Consider the following 22311-nt stretch of genomic DNA (forward strand, 5'->3'; position numbering starts at 1 on the left):
TTGTTTAAAGAAAGACAACCCTCTTGCCATTTCCCCAAAGAAAGTGCTGTGTGGGGCTGGGTGGCACATTTCCCTGGCACATCGCCCTGCCTCCTCTTCCCTGAAAATATTTATGGAGATCTAATGTGTTCATAAATTTAGAAGTGATTCAGTGGCTGCATTGGCAGGGTGAGATAAAGCCGTTAAATGTGTTGTTCATTTTATTTCTGGGTGGGGTGCAAGAGGGAAATGCTATACTAACTTTTTCCTTTTTGGAAACCTAATCTGATTTTCTTTTGTTATCACTCTTGTTCTCTAGGCGTTAAGTGTAACCGAAACCCTGATTAAACCCTTGGAAAAATTCAGGAAAGAGCAACTGGGAGCCGTAAAGGTTGGTGTCTAATTTGAGCACACTTGTAAACAGAAAATGTAGGTGTCTCCGCTGCTTCAGGGTGTACTTCTCTCACACTTGGTAGCTTTGAAGGAGCTGTTGAAATAAACCATCTGTTGTTTTATGTTTTAAATGTGCATTTTCCCCCTGGGGGGGGGTATGAAATTGAAAACAAAACAAAAATACCCGGACAGGACAGTGAAACCTCTAGTAGTCTTCTTGGGCTACACTATTCCATATGGAGCTTTAAGACTATCTGGAACCAAACAACACATTTACCCCAAGGGGAAGTGTCTCTTTTTGTATGGAGGAGTGGAGCACTGTACTGCGTTAGTGTTGTAGGAGATTAGAAATGCTGTTGCACCCCCATGCCATTGAAACTGGGAAGATGCAGTAGGTTATTTGGATGTGATTTCCTCCATATTGAGCTTTGGTAACGTGCCAGTGTTGTTGTAGGTGCTGGGGAGTCCAGGATGAATGAACCCCACACTCTGCGCTCGGGAGTGTGGCAGTGAGCCAGGATTTCTGGGAATAACACAGTGATGTGGCCACAGGGAGCCTGGGATATATTTAGCAACTACTTAAGTTTTCTTTAGAGCAGCTTTGAAATTATCCCAGAGAACTAAATTCCACCAACCTTTCCTGAACTTTGTGCGTGTGCTTGAGGGAAAAAGTAACATTCTGTGTGTGGTTCCCCATTTTTTACTTCTCCCAAGGAGTAGAGGATAACATCATTTTTAGGTAGGGAACATAGTTTTTACATTTGTATTTTTCCACCCACATGGCTTGGGCATGTGAGGTGTTGTTCTTCATCTTTCTAAATATACTATTAAAATTTTTTTTGTACAGATTAACATTGTGGTCTCACTGGCTGTAGCTACGCAGATGGGCCCAAAGAGTGCCAAGTTTTTAGTTGCTATTTGTGGAATCAGTTTTCTTTTAAGCCGTTTGTTAAACTGTTAGACACTTCCTTTGGCATAGTATTTTACAGTTTTTAGGCTGTAAATTTTTTTTTTTTAATTCTCACCTGAGGATATGTTTATTGATTTTGGAGAGGAAGGGGGGGAGAGAGAGACATTGATATGAAAGAGAAACATTGATCATTTGCTTCCTCCACGCACCCCTCCAGGGGATTGAACCCGTGACCTAGGGTTGTGCCCTCACCAGGAATCGAACCCACATCCTCTTTGGTGTATGGGATGATGCTCCAACTGTTACTGGAGGAGTTAATAGGCCAGATTTCTCCATCGCTAGTGGGGATTCTTAGGGTACTGCTGAAATAAGCATTTTCAAAAAAGCTCCCATGGGAGAAAAGATGTGGTAAAAGGCTTTATTTGTGTGGAGTTATATTCCTCAGGGTTCAAAGTCCCCCATTCCTTGAACCAGTCTTGAAAGAGGTGCAGCTGGGCCTCCAGTAGAGCCAAAAGGAGGGCCAGTGTCCAGAGCTTCAGCTCCATGTTGCAGCTGGGTCCAGTCAAGCATCAGGTTAATTAAAGTCCATCAGTTCATTGTGTGGGTCCCACATGGCCGTGAGCCACGTGGGGTGCCTCCTGCAACAGGAGTCACAGGAGCGCAGGCAAGCAGGAGAGGCAAGAGAAGTTTGTTCAGAAGTTTAAATATTCAGGTTTGTGCCCTTGCAGTGCCACCATGCCTGTTCCGGCCAGTTACCTGTTCCCAGGTGTGATCGACAGATACGCACCTTCCCGAGTCACCCAGACCTTACGGGGCCTGCTTCTGTTGTCTGGCCTTTCCCCCGGCGATCAGTGGGGAGCAGAGTTGGAGAGTGTTAAATGAGCAAAGCTGTACCAATGGCATGCCTATATTATCTGGTCTCCCCTTTACTCCTTTCCTGTTCAGTAACAACCAGATTATTATAACTGCATCAGAGTCAGCTGAGCCACCCAGCCAGGGCTAGGCTATATTTTGAGGGGAGTTCGGGAAGGGTACCCACCAAGTTCCCTTCATGGGATCATTAGCTGACACTGGAGGTTTGGTTTCACATCTGTGACCTAGAGAAGTAATAGGCTTTAGTTTCTGATCTGTAAAAGGAAGGATTTGGGGCTCTGACTGCTCTATTTTGTAGTTTTATGCTCTGTTTTGTCTTAGGCTGTTTTAAAACTTGAACATCTTGGTTCTTTATTCTTTTAATGTTGCATCGGCAGGTGTTGAATGAAAACAAATGTTCATTTCTTATTTTGCTTATTTTAATGGGATGATGGTATGTTCTGGACATGAAAATGGAACAAATATATTTTCTTTTTATTTGCTATCTGCCCTACTAGGTTTTCCTAAATTTCTCACCTCGGATTTTCTATTGATTCCTCTCCGTCAAATGTTCACAGCTTCTGATGTCCTTGTTCAGAGTATATTGTACAAAGCAACTTGCAAAATAAACTGCCACGTGAAAAGGAGGAATTATTTTAATAGTTTTAGTTTATGCCTGGAGCTGGATGGTAGCTAAATTCTATCCCAAAGTCCCCCTTTTTTATTTCTTCATTGTTCTTCTGGCTTTCAGGTTATGAAGGATTCATCCTACCTTCTAGTTGTGTACAGTATGTGTGTTGACTCTGACTCCTAATGATGCTACCTTCAAGGAGGCCAGTCATTGCGGGTCATAGGCAGAAGCCTTTTTTTTTTTCCCACTGTCAGTTTTGTATATCAAAATAAAGAGTAGGGAATGGTGATGTTCTTATAATTTATAAACATCTGTCTCTTTTATTATATTGTTAAATCTTTAAGAGAAAAGACTATGCTTTATTTCTTTATTTTCTAGTAGCCTCTACTCTGTCTTACTATATAAGGTATCTAATAAATAACAAACTCTGCTGATAATTCTAGAAGAACCAGGGAAGGGTTTGCAATCTGGGCATTTGGTTATTTTCTACCTCTGTGCTTCCTAATCATTCAATCATATTTCGATAAGCACATGGTCTTGTTCTGCTGGTTTATCTGCTTACCTGGGATACTTCAAAAGCAAAACAAAAACTGATTCTCTTAGGTTAAGGATCGTCTTTGAAACAGCATAAAGCAGTTTTCATGTCAGGACTTAAAAAAAAAGTCTTTAAAAGTTGACCACAGCAGAATTTTTTTGGATGTAAGGGACAAAATGCTTATCTTCCCTTTTCTCTTCCCTTTTTCCCCTTCTGGGACTGCCCTGCCCTTCGCCTTCATATCGAAAGGTTTTCACTTCTGTTTACTCTTTTCTTCAGTTTCCAGAATCCCAGTGACACACGTTTAACTTGCGGTTTTACTGTCATTTAAACTGCTAGGTGGTTTTGTGCACTGGATTTTTGAAAAGCCCCAAGGTATTTTTTTCTACTGTTTGCTTCTTTCTATATGGATGTGATCTTCTTCAGTCATCTCTCTGGTTTGGGCATATGCCTCCGTTCTGTAGGTTCTGCTACATTTTCTTATGTGCTTGCCAGGTTCTCATCTCTGTTTAAAAAGCCCCGTTTTTCATCGCAGGATGCGGGTGGGTCTATGCTGTGTCACACCAGGTTGCTGGCTACTGTTCCTCATGGCCTGGCTCAGCTCTTACCTCCTCTGAAGCTGTGTCATCTCCCCCAGGAGTTTGTCACTTATTCCCAAGTGTCCACGCCACACTGTCGATAGTCGACTTAGACGCAGGAAACAAATACAGGAACCAAACCACATACGAGCCAAGTAGATGCGTTAAAAACTCACTTATATGTGGAATCTAATGAACAAAATAAACTGACAAACAAAATAGATCCAAAGACAGGGAAGCATGCAACAGACTGGTGATTCTCAGAGGGAAGGGGGTGCTGGCGGGAAGGGATTAACTAAAGAACTTATATGCACATGTGCAGAACCCAGGGACACAGACAATAGTGCAGGGAAGGCCTGGGGAGGGGTGGGAGTGGGGAGGAGGGGGTCAGTGGGGAAATTAAAGAGGAGCATCTGTAATACTTTCAACAAGAAAGATAAATTACAACAACAAAGACAAAACTCTGAGAAATACCAGAACTTGGGAAGAATTACAGTGGGAGAGTTTAGAATTTTTCCTCCAATTTTCAGGCAGTGAGGTCATGAGTGCGGGTCCCAGCAAGTAGCAGCACGCAGAGATCACGTGGGTGCAGCAAAACTTACAGTGATAACAGAGCCTTTTTAAGTGCTGTTTTGCAAAGAGTTACCATTTTAATTCAATAGAATAAAACATTTAACCAGAGGTGCTGAAAAAAAGTTTATTTCATATAACTTACTACCTTAGCTGTTACCAGCTACTCATGCCAAATTTCTTTTAATTCTTTCCAAGACTAATGACTAAATGTTTAATAAAAATCGACGTTTTGAGATTCTCTAAATGGCTGCATATGGATATAAAGCAAGTCTATCTGAATAATTTCTTTTTTTATTTTTTCACTTAAACAGTTTACATTCAGTATTATTTTGTATTGGTTTCAGGTGTACGGCATAGTGGTTAGCCAATCATATATTTTACCAAGTGTTCACCCCGATATTTCCAGTACCAACCTGGCACTATACGTAGTTGTTACAATATTATCGAGTAGTTTCCTAAATTAAGTGTGGTAAAGCAGAAAAGAATGTTGATGTAATTTAATTAATTAATTTTAGTAATAAAACACTTATCAGTGCTTATCATATGGCATAGTGTGAGAGGTCCTGGAATACAATTATGAATTAAAACAATGCCTGGCCTTTAAGAAATTGGCAAGTCTGTGGGGAGACTGTCAAATATAAAAGCAAAAAAACCCACCACACTGTGCAATATGCTGTAATCAGCATAGGTGCTCTGGGACATGCCCTATCATTTCAGCGTGGAGTACCAGGAAAATCTTCCAGGAAGACCTGATTCTTCTTCCTTTGAACCCTGTTTCTGCCCTGTAACTAGAAGTGATTTGGGGCAAGTTACTCAGCCTCTAAGCCGTAGTTTCCTGATCTTTAAAAGAGACCCACGGCAGCTGCCTCAGAGGTTGCTGTGAGGACTACGTGCCTTTGACAGTGCCTTTCTCATGTCCCTCTCGTGTAGGGCCAGGCATGGGTACCTGCAATTATTTTATCACCCCATTTGTGGCCTGCTCCAGATCAGCTTGCCAAACAGGACCTGCTTAGGTGTTTGTCCATTCTCTGCTGCTGGGTTCAGGGCTGACATGCCAGGGCGATGCGGCTTGGGCTTCTGACACTCCCAGCCAAGTACCGGTGCCCAGGCGATGGCTGGTGACCGGAGCAGCTGCGGGTCGGTGCTGCTGCAGCCACGGGCTGCCTCCTTGCTCCTCTGACTAGTGCCCCCGGGACCCCGCTGGCTGTGGAGTGAGGCTCTCCACTCTGTGGGGATAAAAGCTGAATTCTCATCTCTTTGAGGAGGCGGAAGGAGCTTAAAAAAGGGGGAGAGTGGGGTTCAGTAAGGCAAATGAAGTGTCAAGTGGGCAAGGTGACCTTTGGTGCCTGAGTTAGGGGGGGCGCTGCTTCCTCCCTGGGGAGGGGAGGGGCACTTCCCAGAAGAGGTGCCTTTCACGGGGCTCTAGGTGTGGGTAGGCCAGGGGAAACTCTGGTCGGTGTGGATATAGAGGATTTCTTCTAAAAAGGGCTCCTGCTGGGCTCTGGCCAGGTGTCTCGGTTGGCTGCAGCAGCATCCTGTACACCAGAAGGTTGAGGATTCGATTCCCATTCAGGGCACATACTCAGGTTGTGGGTTCGAACCCCGGTAGGGTGTGTATGGGAGGCAACGATCAGTGTTTCTCTTTCACATCAGTGTTTTTCTCCCTCCACCCTCACTCTCTCTATCTAAAAATCAATAAAAACATATCCTCGGGTGAGATTAAAAACCAAAACTGCTCCTGTTGGTATGTTACATGCAGTAGGAACCTTGTTTCTTGTATGTGTGGTATTACCCCACTTCTTTATTTAAATAAAAAGGGAGAAGGAGTTGGAATCTCCTAAGAACACATTCAAATTCAAATTCTCTGTCCATGCCTTATTATTTTATGTTTATAATGTGAAAATAAGCCCTTTCATTGCCTCCTCTTAAGAAACTTGTAAAATGCCCCAATTTTTAAAAAAGTCGTCTGGTAACTTAAAAAAAAAAATTATCCCCTTCTTCCAAAACAAAACAAAACAAAAAATTCTAGCACCCTGTAGAAATGTGGACAGTTCACAATTATGTTCAAACTTTTGTGAATTCTTTATATATGTCCTTTATTCATTTTTCACATGGAAGTATGAATGTGTGATTTTAGCAAGAAGTTGCTTAAATAAAGAATGTTTTATGAATATTTACTTTTCTGCTTTGTGCTTTGCTTTTTGGTTTGTTTACTATGTATTTTTTGATATCTAGGCTTTCTTACGTTGTCTTCTGTTGCTTTTTGGTGTCTGTGAAAATACTATCTTTTTTTTATGACTTCATTTTTTTGTGACTCATTCAATCCATCTGGAATTAATTTTGATATAAGATGTGATGCTCATTCTATTTCCAAACAGTTAACCAATTACTCCAGCACCACTGATTGAATAACATATATATTTTTTTACCCAATGATTTGTAATGACACCTTTATATATATATAATTTCTAATGTATTCAGAAGATCTGGTCATTTAAATTTTGGTTCTTAGGTTTATGAGTTCCCTCTACCAGTTATGCAGGGTACATCTTATTTGACTGATTATGCTGTTTTAAGTATTAGCTCTTCACTATTATTTATTTTTGGCACGTGAGATTTTATAAGTGACTACAAGCTGACTTTTCGTGAATCATATTTAACCTATAAACATAATTTTGTTTGGCTTACTCATGTCAAAATTTTAAAAAAATTAGTTGCCACTATTTAAAAATCATTGGATTTTTCAGCTGTTCCAGAAAAATCAGAGGACGTGGCTATATGCTGGGCCTGTATTTCCATGTGGTAAAAATCTGCTGGAGCTGTATGGTGGCTGCCTTCCCCTCAGGCATAGATAGGGCTTTCTGGTTTACCTTAATGAGTCCCACTTCCAGCTTGCATTATGCATTATATTACTACCTGACCCCTACTTGAGTTTGTAATGCAGTTTTATAAAAAAGTTTTCATTGTATTTATTTTGGTCCTTGATAGAGCCTTTTGTCTTATGTTGTTCAATTTATTTTATATATAATATGTATAATCCATACATATCTGTATGTATATCCTGTATTGCAGTGGTAAAGAAACAGTTATATTATTTCAGCACAAAAAATTGTACGAGCACAAAGAAACAATAATATTCTATAAGGGCATTGAGAACAAATGCAGGAAGAAATAATTATCTAACTCTTACAACTCAAAAACAAAACACAGCAGCATTTTTGTAATACTGTACCCTGTGTGAATGAATGCACTTCCACTCTCATTGGTGGGCATAATGTTGTTTCTTGGCTAAATTCTTTCTTTACGAAACCTTGATATCACCATTTGCTTTCATTCCAAACTTTACCCACATGTTAATTTCCATACCCCTCTGTTGCTGAGTGTGCTGGTTGTTGTTTTTTTTAATCTTCACTGGAGGATATTTTTTCCATTGCTTTTAAGAGAGAGAGAAAAAGAAACATCAGTGTACAAGAGACACATTGACTGATTGCCTCCTGCACGTGCCTTGACCACAGGCAGGGAGGGAACCCACAACGGAGATACATGCCCTTGCCTGCAAATCAAACCCTAGACCCTTCGGTGCACAGGCCAATGTTCTAACCACTGAGCAACACTGGCCAGGGCTGTGTTGGCTGTTTTGATGCTCACTTTAGCATCACTCCTTCTTTTGTCCCATGCTGTGAATCAGGTGAAATCATATGAGTACAGTGTTTTCAGTATTCCCGGTAGGTAGTAATCTGCAAAAATAGTGAACATTTTGTACTTTATGACCTTATGTTGCAGAATACTTGTTGTAAGTGCATCGGCATGACTCCCATTCCTGTTCTCTTTAAAGCTGGGAAACTGATGCTCGGAGAATGCTGGGACTCGGGCAGTTAGAGTCCTAAGTGGCCATGACTGGAACTTGAGTCTCCTGACACCTGAACCAGTGTGCACACTACAATATCAGCTTATTAATTAATTAATTAATTAATTAATGACAGGAGAAGTGAGGGTGAGAGAGAAAGATTTGTTGTTCCACCTCTTTGTGCATTCGTTGGTTGCTTCTTGTATGTGCCCTGACTGGGAATTGAACCCATAACTGTGGTGTATCGGGACAATGCTGTAACCAACTGAGCTACCTGGCCAGGGCTAGATCAGCTTTTTAAGTAGTGGAGATTTTGAAGAAATGGCCAAATGTTTGTTTTACTTTATTTTCCTGTTAAAATAGTTGATGAAGACTATAATCACAAAAGGCAGAAAACAGTGACCATATATTCATGCCTTAAACGTAAGAAAAAATGGTTGTACATTAAACCTAGGGCCTAAAGAAAAAGTCCCCCTGCCCCGCCGGATGTGGCTCAGCGGCTGAGCATTGACCTAGGATCCAGGAGATCTCGGTTCGATTCCCCGTCAGGGCACATGCCCGGGTTGCGGCTTGATCCCCAACAGGGGGCATGCAGGAGGCAGCCGATCAATGACTCTTTCATTACTGATGTTTCTATCTCTCTCTCTCCCTCTCCCTTCCTCTCTGAAATCAATAAAGATATATATATTTTTAAAAAGTGCTCCTATTTCAACAAAAGTTTGTTCTTACACATGGGTGCATCATAGGATGCAGAATGTTAGGACTGGATCTATGAGTGAGCTAGTACAAAAAAAATTCCTGATGTTCTCAGTAAGAAAACTAAGGTTCTGTGTTGTCAAATTTTTTCCTTTTGAAAGTTGTGCAGCTAGTTTGTAATTAAACTTGGAGTAGAAATGAGAAGAAACTTCAGTTCCTGAGCCTCTCTCCTCCGTCAGTGTAGGGTCTTCAGGTGAGCTGGCAGAGTCTCTGCTCTAGGTTCCCGCACCAGCAATTTGTAGTCCTGTGCAGTGAAAAAATGATAGCTGCGAAGGAATAGAATTTATGTGCTTTATCCAATCTCTTTGCCCAGTCGGAAAAAGGTCGTACCAGAAAGGGCCGGACTAGTTCATTCTTTTTGCTTTAGAAAATGGAAGTTGGGAAACAGAAGAGAATGTTCCTTTCCAGGAGACCGTGGAGAGTCAGGGAGAGCTTGAAGTTAATGGAAACATTTTGAGAGCATGAGGACATAGTGTGCTCTCATTGGTGCTCAGAAGTGTTTATTAGAGAATCTGCTTCAGTTGGCAGGCAGTGTTAGGGGAGATAGTCTGTCTTTTCTGCATTTAAAATGTTGGTTACTTGTTTTCTCAAAGAGCTTCTGTAGCAAAAGAAAGCAAATGCTAGTTCTAGGCAGTACCTGAGGGATGTGTGTAACGTTAACCACAGGGTCTCTGTACAAGGGCGTCAATATTACTTTAGGCCCTTTAGATAACGTTCTAGAAATCACTGCTGAAGTTGGGAAGATTGATGGCATTTTTGGTCAGAGGATCTTATGGTTATATTCATACTGGAGACAATTTAGGGAGAACCTTTCCCAAGGTTTTTATTTTATTTTATCCAATGTGATTATTATTATTATTTTATGTAGAGAAAAAACTTAGTTTTAAATGAATTCCATTTCAATGCCGAAATCTATAGCAAATTTGCTTTTTTAAGCTTTATGTTCTTATTATATATTCTTCTTTTACATTTAAAAAAAAATGCAGGACAAGTGACATGGCATTAATTCTAAATACTGATAAGTATGAAGAGTTGAAAAATAATAGGCTTGGGAAAAAGCCCATTCAAGGAAAAAAAAAAAAGAAAAGAAAATTTTCCATTCTAATGCTCTCTAGATGATGCATAAGCTCTGGCCTGGGTGCAGATAGATTTTTCATATAATTGCCTCACACTCAGTGGTACTTACTTTTATTTTCAGATTATTTTTCATATTTTAAGCTTCTCAGTAGATTTACTATTTCTATGAATTTTTCCCCTGTTTAATCATCGTTGTCTGTGTTTTTCTGATTCGTAGGAAGAAAAAAAGAAGTTTGACAAAGAGACAGAGAAGAACTACAGCCTAATTGATAAACATTTGAATTTATCAGCAAAAAAGAAAGACTCACATTTACAAGAGGTATTGTTTCTATTTTTCTGTTCATTCGTTTCTCAAATTTATTAAGCAGTGCATGTTCTTTTTAAAATTTTTATTAAATTTATTGGGGGTGACATTGATTAATGTGATTATAAAAGTTTCAAGTGTATGATTCTGTAATACATCACCTGTATATTGCATTGTGAGTTCAACCTCCCAAAGTCAAGCCTCCTTTGGTCACCGTATATTATTTGCATATCTTTTTTTTTTTTTTAAAAGGAGCTCTTCTTTTAAAAACTTAAAAAAAAAATGTTTTTATTGATTTAGGGAGAGGGGGAGAGAGAGAAACATCTGTTGGCTGCCTCCTGCATGCCCCCTACTGGGGATTGAGCCACCTTTTGGTGCCTGGGAGGTTGCTCAACCAACTGAGCCATACTGGCCAGGGCTTAAAAACTTCATCTAGGATATTAGAGATGGAAAAAACAAACAAACATGTATTCCCCTGAATTAAGGACAAAGACAGAAAATAATACATCTTATAGTGATCAATTCAGTGTAGATTCATAGTCTTACAACCTTTGGTTCCGTGTATACATTCACAGGAACCATTTTAACCAGCATTACTGAGGCACAGATATATTATTTTCAGGAATAGATTCATTAATTGGCTTTCAAGATTTCTTGAAGAAGTGAATTGAATTTAATAAGCTTTCCGACCATTTTGCTTTTACGTGAAGGATGGCATTAATTTTATTTAACGCTGAAGATTCAGGAGGTTCTGCTTCATTGGAAAGAGAACATCTGTTTTACTTTTGTTAATACACTCTTTTTTTTTTTTTTTTTTGAGGGAGTCGTACGTAAGGAGAAAGGAATTTATGTCTTATCTCTCATTTTCTTTTTCTCTCTGTTTTCTAAATTTTCTGCCACTTTCTTGTTTTCTTCTCTCACACACTTGAATGCAAACTCAGTGGTTTTCAATTTGGAACATATGCATTTATTAAAAATAATGCTGTGTGCAGCTGTTAGGCTCTTGACTCATACAACAAAAGTGTGATTTTTTTTTTTTTTCTCATTTGTTTTTACTTTTTTAAAAATATATCTTTATTGATTTCAGAGAGAGGAAAGGAGAGGGAGAGGGAGAGAGAGAGAAACATCAATGATGAGAGAGTCATTGATCGGCCGCCTCCTGCACGCCCCCGACTGGGGATCGAGCCCCCAACCCGGGCATGTGCCCTGACCGGGAATCGAACCCCGATCGCCTGGATCCTAGGTCGATGCTCAACTGCCGAGCCACGCCCGGCTGGGCTGGGTTATTTTTAAATGTCAGATGTGTAGTTGCAAATTGTGTGTGTTCATTGTGACATTACCCACATGTCACACTTTCTTTTGTCTCTCTAATACCTTTGACTGACATTTGGATGGCGTTTGGTGGTTTGGAAAAGAGAAAGGAGCTTGTGTGCTGCTTAATCCTCACTATAATACCCTAGGTGGCAGGGCTCCCTCCATTCTCTCCTTGTTCCCTATTTTGTAGAAAACCACAAAGTGGTTCCATCTGCTCCTGCGTCCTCTGTGCTCTGTCAGGTTTGAAATGACAGCTGTTGTTTTTACAGACTCCAGGCTCCGTGCCTTCTCCCCTTATCTCTGCTTTCAGGTATCCTGAAGGGTGTTCATGCCCCGAGTGAATTTCCATTTCCACTTCACTGTTGAATTTGGTGTCTCATTCTCAACATTGCTTAGGCAGAATCTTTAGGGTCATCCTTGGCCCTTTCCCTCACACCTACACCCAGCCTGTCAGCCTCTGTCTTCTGTAGTTTCGGAATATTCTCAGAATATGGCCACTTGTCCCAACCACCATCACCCTGGCCCTGGCTGCTGGCACCTCTCAGCAGATTCCCGCAGAAGCCTCTTACTTGGTCCTGCCGATTCCTCCAGTGCATTCCTACAGTTTATTTTCTATGCGCCGAGCAGAGTGAGCCTTCCTGTTGTCCCTCTCGAAACCCTGCCTCCAGCTCCCTCCCGAGCCCGGGCCTCCCCACCTGTGCTCACACCCGCAAGGACCCCCTCGCTCTGCTCGGCTGGACGGGGCGGGCGGACTGCGTGCTCAGGGCCTTTGCAGGGCCTGGTATGTTTCTAACCCAGATCCACAGGCCTCACTCTGTCGGACACTCTTTTCAAATACTCTTCACTGAGAGGTTACCTTATGAAGAGTTTTCCCTGACCATTCCGACAATTGATAACCTAAAGGATACAGATGAACTGCCAGATTAAGACATACATAGGCAAGGTCCAGGAGGGTTCCAAGCACGGAAATTTCTTTCCCCACGAAATGGGGGTGCTCCGCCCTCCAGGCACATGGATGCATTCACCAACATGGAAGCTCATCAGCTCTTATTTAAGAGTTTTATGGAGCTTAATCTGTAAGGCTCCCCTCCACACCCCCATTTCTTTCCCAGAGGTGGTGGGTGGAGCTGAAAGTTTCAACACTCTAATCGATCACTGGGTCTTTCTCTGGCTGTCTAGGGACCCCTTCCTCATTCCCTCATTAGCCAAATCTCAGGTGTGCTCTAAAGGGGCTGCTATATATGGTCAAAGACATTCCCATTACTCAGGAAATTTCATAGATTTTAGGAGCTTTATGCCAGGGACCTGGGACACAGACCAAATATATTTATTATTACACCACATATCATGATTGCCTTTTAGACTTGAGTCAGGCTAAGGAGGAGAGTGCTGTTAGGTGTAATTTGGATATCCATGGCATTGTTGTAAATTATGGACTATTGACAATATCAGGATACTGGTGATTTAACCATGCAGCACACAACCCAGAAGCTCTGAACAATCAGAACACTAGGGGGTGTGGGTAGAAGTTGACTGGCAATGCTAGGATGATTGCAGTATCACAGACAACCAGGAGAGAGAATCTGCAAAAATAAAAAGCTAATTTTGTAAATCTGACTCTGGTGTAATCTTTTTGAGGGGCATTTCCCAGGAACAGCAACCAGAAGAATCTACTCATAGCTCCTCATATCTTTATTTTATTAAGTACTCAACAAAATTACATTGTTTTTGCTGGGAGTTGTGCCTGTTATCTGCTGGTGGTGGAACTATCAAAAACTATATGTTTTTATACCTCTGGTTATTAGAGGTATAAAAACATCATGATTCTGATGAGTGTTAGGTAGAAATCCTCATTTCAGCTTAGTAACACTCTTATTTTCATATTTAAACATTATTTTGCTTAAAAATCATTGGGTGCTAAAAGCTTTTTATCATATGTTAAATTACTTTTTCTCCCCCAAATTAAAAAAAAAAAAAAGATCTGGTAAAATATATAAAACATAAAATGTATGATTTGAACTATTTCCAAGTGTACAATTCAGTGGCATTAAGTATATTCACATAGTTGGGCGATAACCTTCACCATCCCTGTCCAGAACTTCTTTGATCTTCCCAAACTGAAATTTTGTATTCATTCAGTAATGACTGTGCATTCTGTCCATCCCCTACCCCAGCCCCTGGCAAGCACCATTTTATTTTCTGTCTCTCTTCATTTGACCATTTTAGGTACTCATATAAGTGGAATCATACGGTACTTGTCCGTTTGTAACTTGCTTATTTCACTTAGCATAATGTCCTCCAGGTTCATCCATGTTGTAGCATGTGCCAGAATTTTCTTCTTTTTTGAGGCTGAAAAATATTCCGTTGTATGTACATGCCACCTTTTGCTTATCCACTCATCTTTTGGCAGACACTTGGATTGCTTTCTCATTTTAGCTGTTGTGGGTAAAGCTGCCCTGAGCGTGGGTGCACAAATATTTGTTGAGACTCCGCGTTTAATTCTTTTGGGTATATGCCTCGAGGTGGAACTGCTGGATCATGTGGTAGTTCTCTTGAAAAACTTTTTGGAGAAGTGCCGTACCGTTTTCCATAGCGACATTCCCACAAGGGTTCCAATTTCTCCAAATCCTTGCCAGCACTTAATTCTGTATTTTTGATCGTAGCCGTCCTCATGGGTGTGAGGTGGTACCTCATGGTTTTGATTTGTATTTCCCTAATGAGTAGTGATGTTGAGCATCTTTTCATGTACTTACTGCCATTTGTATATCATTTTTAGAGAAATGTCTAGATAATTTTAAAGGCAGGATTAGCCAAGTTAGGAAATAGATTAGACAGTGGCCTGTAAGAATGGTTTGTAAGACTGGACCTCTTTCTCTGCTGTTCCTCCGGGAACTCTGCTCCTGACCACAAGGTGCCTGTTCACTCCCAGGGCACGAGACGTCGTGAGGACGCAGGAGCGGGACTTACTGCGCGTGGGCTTCAAGCCCTGACCCATTTGAGAGCCGGGCTCTTGAGATGCGGGCAGTTCTGCCACTTCCTCATCTGCTGCCTTCACTTAGGAGTGCGGAGGTGACTGACGTTGCCCCAGCCGCTCTGCCTGGCCCACCTCAGACTTAGAGGATTTGTTCACGGAAATTCCATTTATGAGATTTTGATTCCGTCTGTGTGTGCAGGTCAGCCTGAGCTGTCAGAGCCTTATTGTTTCATCTTCAGTCCTTTGGGGTCAACCTCATCCTATAGGCCAGGGTCGGTGAACTGTTTCTGCAGGGAGTCAGGTAGTAAATATTTAAGACTTCTGCAGACCATGTGGTGCCTGTTGTAACCTACTCAGTTTGGCTGTCGTAGCAGGAAAGTAGCCATAGACAGGACATAAACAAATAGTCATAACTATGTCCCAATACAGCTCATTTAGCAAAAACAGGCAGGGGGCCATACTTGGGCTGTAGTTTTGCTGACCGCCGATCAAGAGTTTCACTCCCTGCTGTCTGTAATTTAACCAGCCTCAATTATTTTAATGTAGGCAGACATCCAAGTGGAGCAAAACCGGCAGCACTTTTATGAACTGTCTCTGGAATATGTGTGTAAGCTGCAGGAAATCCAAGAAAGAAAGAAGTTTGAATTCGTGGAACCTGTAAGTATCATAGCTGGTTGTTCTGCTACTAGATTTTTGTGCTCTGATGCAAATGTTTCTTGTTCTAGATTTCATTAATGGTTTCTAGAGGCTGTAATGCACACGTATGAAGCAAGACACCATACATTGTAAAGGGTGGACACCCACAGCGGTGAAGTCAAGGAGTGAATCCTCGACCCATCGGGTTCTCAGCCTTATCTGCACAGCAACATGTAATGGATATTAGTTATTTTGCTATATGGCCTCAAGGACTCTGCCATCAGGTGTAATTTCACCTTTAACAAAAATCTCATGAAAGAAATGATACTGGAATGTGAGTGAGAGTGATAATCCTCGCTCTACTCAAGTTTGTTTCTAAAGCAAATGCACCAGTCCAAAACTGGGTACTTTCAACAATTATTGGTAACAAATTATTTCTAATACAGGTCACAATGCTAATGGCCACCTAAGTTAAGAACCAGTAGGTGGAACATTTGAGACTATTTTGTGAGTTGCTCTGACATTGCTTTATACTTATTTTAGAAACACACAATTTCTGTTTGTGCTTATATATAGATATATTCTAACAGCTTCAGTTCTTTATATATTAATGTTTATGCACATACATGAATACATTTATTTTCTGAAGCAAAATGTACTGTGGGTTTTCACAAAAAAATCAAGAAACACTGGAATTCGATTTTCAATATTAATTTTAATATACTTTTTTTGGTGATTTTTTTAAAACTTTATTGGTATAAGATTCACATGCTTTACAATTTGCCCACTGTGTATATAATTTTGAGAAACAAAAAAATCAAATAATGATTGATTAAAAATTGACAGTCGTGGGAGCTGTCCAGTTGGAGTAACAGAATTAACCAATTACAGAATTTTTTCCCTTTTTTTTTATGAGAAACAACGATGGGCGACATTTATTGGGCATTTACAATACTGTCGTTCAAGTCATTGTTCTAAGTCCTTGACTGTGCTCATACATTTTATTCCACAGAGCAACTCAATAAAGAGTTGTCACTTAGCAAATAAGCAGATCAAAGTAGGGAAAGTTTCATTAATTTGCCCAAGGTCTCCTAATAGTGCTGAAGTTGGGGACTGACCCCTGGTGACCACTTGATGTCAGAGTCCCAAATTCCTAACCATTCACTAGGTAACATTCTGAAGAAAATGAATTTCAGAATTTCCTTACCTCTCACCCCAAATCGCTTTTACTCACTTTAGATTTACTTATATGTGATGCAGAAGCAAGCCCCTTCTTATCGAGAGGGGCAGATAGAGAGTGGGTAGGAAACTCAAGGCTTAATTACTGCTCTGCCTCTGCCCCTCTCTGCCCCAGTGACAGTGTCCTTGCGACAAAACAGGTTGCACTAACTGGTTGCCCTTTAGCTCTTTGATTCTGTGATTTCACATTCCTTACAGATTCTGTTGACCTACGGTGATAAAACTTTCACTTATAAGTGAATATTGCAATTCTCTTGACTAAAAAGAACAAATGGATGATGCAGAATTATATTTCTCCTACACGTTACACTATAAAAGCTGTTTCATGGCTCTGATACTTAAGGAAAAATCACACATCCTTCCTTTTTCAAAAGGGCAAATGAAATAAGATGCAGATAGATTTAATTGAATTCTAGTGATTTCCTTTTAATTATTTTACTTCAGTAGCATCACAATAAGATAAGGGGAAATACGTGGCTGTTTTTATTCTTTCTGTGTCCCTAAGTTTTTTCGGTGCTAATGTCACTCTTTCTTCTTTGTCTTAGATGCTGTCGTTTTTTCAGGGAATGTTTACTTTCTATCATCAGGGCCATGAACTTGCCAAAGACTTCAATCACTACAAAATGGAACTACAGATCAACATTCAGAATGTAAGGAAATGAAAGCTTTATGGTATTAGAAAATGTCTGAGATGTGTTTTTTGTTCTGTTTGTTCTATGAAAAGTCTTAAAATTAAGACCAGCCTGATCTGTTGGTACTGAGAACCTGAGGCTACATTGCCACCTTCTGGTCAGTTGGGGTAACAAACTGCTCTCCAAATAGGGGAGGCTCAGGGAATTCTGCCATCTGGTGGCTCCTTTTAAAATTTCATGTACTTTATTTTTCTTCCTTTATTTTCAGAAACGTCACCAAGTAGGTTTTTATAATCAAGATTCACATAATTTGTTTATTTATTTTTTTATAAATATATCTTTATTGATTTCAGAGAGAGGAAAGGAGAGGGAGAGGGAGCGATAGAAACATCAATGATGAGAGAGTCATTGATCGAGCCCACAACCCAGGCATGTGTCCTGACCAGGAATCCAACCCCCATCACCTGGATCCTAGGTCGACGCTCAACCGCTGAGCCACGCCACCCCGGGCGATTTGTTTATTTTTAATTCTCACTTTTCGAGCTTTATTGAGATATAATTTCCAGACAACACTGTGTAAGTTTAAGGTTTACAAAATAATGACTGGACTTACATATGTGGCAAAATGGTTATTGCAATAAGTTTAGTTAATATCTGTCACCTCATATAGTTACTAAATATTTTTTTCCCTTGTGATGAGAACTTTTAGGATCTACCCTTCTGTCAACTTTTAAATATGTCACAGAGCAGTGTTAACCATTTGCGGTCGTTTGTCTACTCTCAGCCACCAAAGCTTTTTTACCATTCCGGTCGTATGTCTGCTCTCAGCCAGCACAGCAAGGAAACGTACGAATCTTAACTCTATTCATTCATGTATCAGTTCATAATTTCTCTTGTTTATCCTTCATAATCTTGCATGTTATGTATCACTGCTCTTTCAATGGAAATTAATTCCGACCAGTACGACACCCATGTCCAAATTTTATACGACCGCAAAGGGTTAACTATAGTCACTGTGCACTTTGTGGGGTTGTGCTAAGGAAACGGTTTGTTATACAGCCCTGAGTCTTCTGTGTGTGAAGCAAAGAGCGTTTCCCTTAGAGTTAAGGAATCAGTTGTAATCACCTAAGTTTCTTCACTTTTACCTATATATCGTACTTGATTTTTATTCCCAGGTAGACTTATGGCACACGAGGAATTTATTTCCTGGGTTTTAAGCCTGTTCACTAATATATTGGGTTCCCAGTGGCTGTTTGCTTTATTATTTTCCTGGAAAATGTATGCTTTCAGTGGGTCTCTGAGAAAGAGATTTAGGAGAACTTTATCTGTTAAACAGTATAATGTATGTGATTTTGATCAGAAGGTGGCTGGATGTTGTTTTTCTCAATACTTTAGTCGATTTGGAAGTGGCCTCATGGAAAAGCCATTCAGGTTATATTTAGTGTAATTTGAGGTCCTGTTAGTAATACAGTGAGAGTGAGCCTTGGGACAAACTCCCAGCACATAATCAAAGACATACATGTTGAATGGTAGGAGTCTCTGTGCTGTTTGCTGCCTGACTTTCAATTTCTTAGTCTTAGAAACTGAAGGTGAATGGTTTTTGTGTAGATTTTATTTTTACTTTTTTTGGTATAGTTCCCTACGCTGGGAATGTAGATAATGTACTCTCTTGTGTTTCGTAATTTATGTGTGTGTACAGATTGTTTAAACAAACAGCTGGGTTAAATGACTAAAAGAGTAAGTCCCCTCTCCCCTGTCATTCTTTTATGTAATAGAATTTTTTTACAATATCAAAATGTATACGTATAGATTAGGCCTAACTTTAAAAAATTGTCTCTGTTGGTGGTAGAATGTTTAGTCTAATGATACTGTGATTTTTCAGAATATTTTACAAGCAGCAGAACACAGTATTATAAAAAGAGCTTTACATAGTTTAGAAGATTATAGTCCTGATTTTTTTCCCCTCCCTCCACTAACTGGCTGTATAACTTGTGGAAATTAACTTTCTCTGTCTGGACCTCACTTGTCAATTACAGGGCTGGCCTGGGTGGGACCCTCAGGCAGAGCTGGATCCATAATCGTGGGGCCAGTGTAAAATGGGAAGGCGGGGCCCCTTATTCAAAATGAAGCATTTTAGGACAGCGACAGACAGCAGAGCATGAAGCGGAGGGCCTGGCCCTCCAGCACAGGGCCCGCCCTCCTTGTGTGACAGGATACAAGCCCGTGAAGCCAGCTTTGCCTCAGCATCTCGTGCGAGGTGTGGGGACAAGCAGCGTCTCCTGGGGGCTTCAGTGAAACTCTCCCTGCAATGCCTGCTTATCTGTGGAGCTGCTTTTGTAACACACCTGTGGGAACGGGGATATGGTTACCTTACATACGCCAGAATAATTTCTGAGAGATTAAAGATTTCAATGTGAATGTACAATGGTCAGTCATGAAATATTATAAGACAAGCCATCATTTCAAATGATTCACAACATGACCCAGTAACTACCCTTAACCTATTAAGAACTTAGCACACGCATTTGGAAACAGCATTCAATTCCTGTACAGAAATGGCCAAAGAACAATTTACTGGGAAAAATCCCGACGACACACTTTTCCCCGCATTGTTTGGAGCATGAGGATTGTCGTCAGTAAACGGCCCCAAGTCCTTCACCTCTCCTGTCTCTCTCTTCATTTTCATGTTGTTCCGGCTGTTTCTAGTAGAGGCTCTTCTTTTCACCTCACCTTCATTTTTGAGAACATCTGATCCAGGTGTTTTCTTGGCTCTTCATTTTTGCTTTTAGCTATTTATTTATTTAATATGTTTTTATTGATCTCAGAGAGAGGAAGGGAGAGGGAGGGAGAGAGAGAAACATCAATGATGAGAGAGTCATTGATCGGCTGCCTCCTGTATGCCCCCTGTTGGGGATTGAGCCTGAAACCCAGGCATGTGCCCTGACCAGGTATCAAACCATGACCTCCAGGTCTGTGGGTTGATGCTCAACCACTGAGCAACGCCGGCCGGGCTTAGCTCGTTCATTTCCCGTCAGAAATGCCAGCACCTTTGAAACAGGTCCCTCATTTTATCTGGCCTGCTATGCCTCAGTATTGCCGTAACCTTCTCGTATCTTGGCCATTTATGTCATTCCCTATCAGCTTTTAGCATATTAAAGGGAAAATTACCTATTGCTGAAAAAAACCCCACTTGCATATTATTTTCTTTCCTATGTATATTTACTTATTTAAGGAAATATATGCACACGTTAAAACCAAATTTTAGAGTTAGCTAACTGCGTGATATCATAGGTAATTCAGGCCAACATTTTAGTATCTTACTACAATAAAAAAGATAGCAACGCTATTTTATAATCAGAAAAAAGGTAAAAGTTATTTAAAAGGCAAAACATCTATTTCCCCCAATCTGGTTTCACCTTTTTTATTGTAAAAATGGTTAGGTGTGTTTTGTTTTGTTTTTTTTTTTTTTTTTTTTTTGAGAGAGAGATTGAGTCTTTATCCATTTCCCACACTCTAAGAGCAAGAGGCTTGTAGAAAATAGATTATGTACAAGAATGTAAATTTCATCAAAATTAAAGCATATTAAAAAAAATTAACGTCACACTTCTGTGCTCTCTGTCACCAGAGGACTGTGGGGAAGGGGAGAGTAGAATAGAATTCTTGGAAGAAAATACAACTTGAGACATTTTAGGATTCATAAAGATTCCCTAGTAGATACAAAGAATGGTTAAAAAGAACGTAAGAAAATGCAGAAATGTTTTTGTTATAATGTTGTGAGAACCATAGAACACCACAACAATAAATTGTGTTTTTTAAAGAGATGGGAGTGATCGTGTAAAAGCATGAACGTGGTTATTTCTGAGGGGTGGGTTTATCGCCACTTTTTAGCTTGTTGTATCTTTTCTTCCCCCCCCCCCCCCAGGACCCTGTCTTGTCCCTCTCTATGTGTTATAATGCTGGAACTCTGCCCAGAACTTGGTTTCTAAATATTAGCCTCCACTAAAAGGAGCAAGGGCTCCTTCGGGGAAAAGGCTGATTTTAGGACTGGGCCAGAGAAAAAGCATGAGGTGAACCCGGGACTCCTTTTTTCATCAGAAAGCAAGGGATTGATCAGAGAATTAAGGGACATGTCAAAAGACACAGGGCAATTTGAACATTAACATAAATAGTAAGAGTTTGGGTAAATAGGAATGTGTGTGTGTGTGTGTGTGTGTGTGTGTGTGCGCGCGCACGCTCGCGTGTATATGCATATGGTATTCGCGTGTATATGTGTGTGTGGATATATATGTATAAAACACACAAATGGAAAGAAGTGAGAGTTTTGAGGAATCTCGCAAAGTGACCAAAAAGGTGAATAAAATCAGGGTATGTATGGTCAGTATTAAGATAAGAAACCCTGGAGACAGGAGACGTGGGAAGGTGAGAGGGACTGGCCACCAACGCATGAGCCCCACCCTCTTTGCAGCCCTGTGATTTCTTATAATACATAAGCAGATCTTTAAAACAACTCTCAGCTTGTGCTTAATTCTCTGCAGATAAGTCTTCCCCGTGAAGATCTACTCTGTCAGACTCCCCATGCCCCTAAAGAATATCTATCATGCTTCCATTTTTCTGCGGGTAGGACCCCAGGTAACCCCGTTCATTAGAGAGGAGAGAGGAGAAATTTCAATAGTAATTTTTCATCTCAGCGCCTCCACAGCTTCACATCAGCGGTTTTCGGTACTAATACGGTTATTTTTGAGAGTGGATGAGAGGTGTGCAGACGCTCGCCGGTGCTGACTCCTCAGCCGCCTCGGTGATGCTGTTACCTCCCCTGTGTGCGCTCGGTCAGTGTCGCGGCTCCACACTGATACTGGCAAACCACGGCCTCTGGGCTTCAGAAATGCGGTTTGTCTCAGCTGACGGAGACATCATTTGTAGGTGAGATTTTCCGCCCCTTCCTTCTTCTAAGAAGGAAGTTGCCTTGACCTGGAAAAACGACGCTCATCTTTAAGTTTAGAAGAAGAATGAAGTTTTTCAGATTCCGAGCGCTTCCAAGTATTGCTGGTGTAATAGTCATAACGAGGCAGGTGGATTGATGG

General features: G+C 40.7%; 1 protein-coding gene across 2 annotated transcripts in view; it reads left to right on the forward strand.

Annotated features, from left to right (window-relative positions):
• Positions 1–22311, forward strand: part of ARHGAP10 (Rho GTPase activating protein 10) — a 249936-nt gene that overhangs the window by 87705 nt on the left and 139920 nt on the right. For both annotated transcript variants that reach the window (XM_016206885.2, XM_087816505.1), the window contains exons 4-7: positions 299–370; positions 10349–10450; positions 15270–15380; positions 17144–17248. In XM_016206885.2, the coding sequence (XP_016062371.2) occupies positions 299–370; positions 10349–10450; positions 15270–15380; positions 17144–17248 (390 nt within the window). The remainder of the gene's footprint in view (positions 1–298; positions 371–10348; positions 10451–15269; positions 15381–17143; positions 17249–22311) is intronic.

The sequence above is a fragment of the Miniopterus natalensis genome, chromosome 4 (assembly GCF_054644295.1).
Source record: "Miniopterus natalensis isolate mMinNat1 chromosome 4, mMinNat1.hap1, whole genome shotgun sequence".
Taxonomy (NCBI): domain Eukaryota; kingdom Metazoa; phylum Chordata; class Mammalia; order Chiroptera; family Miniopteridae; genus Miniopterus; species Miniopterus natalensis.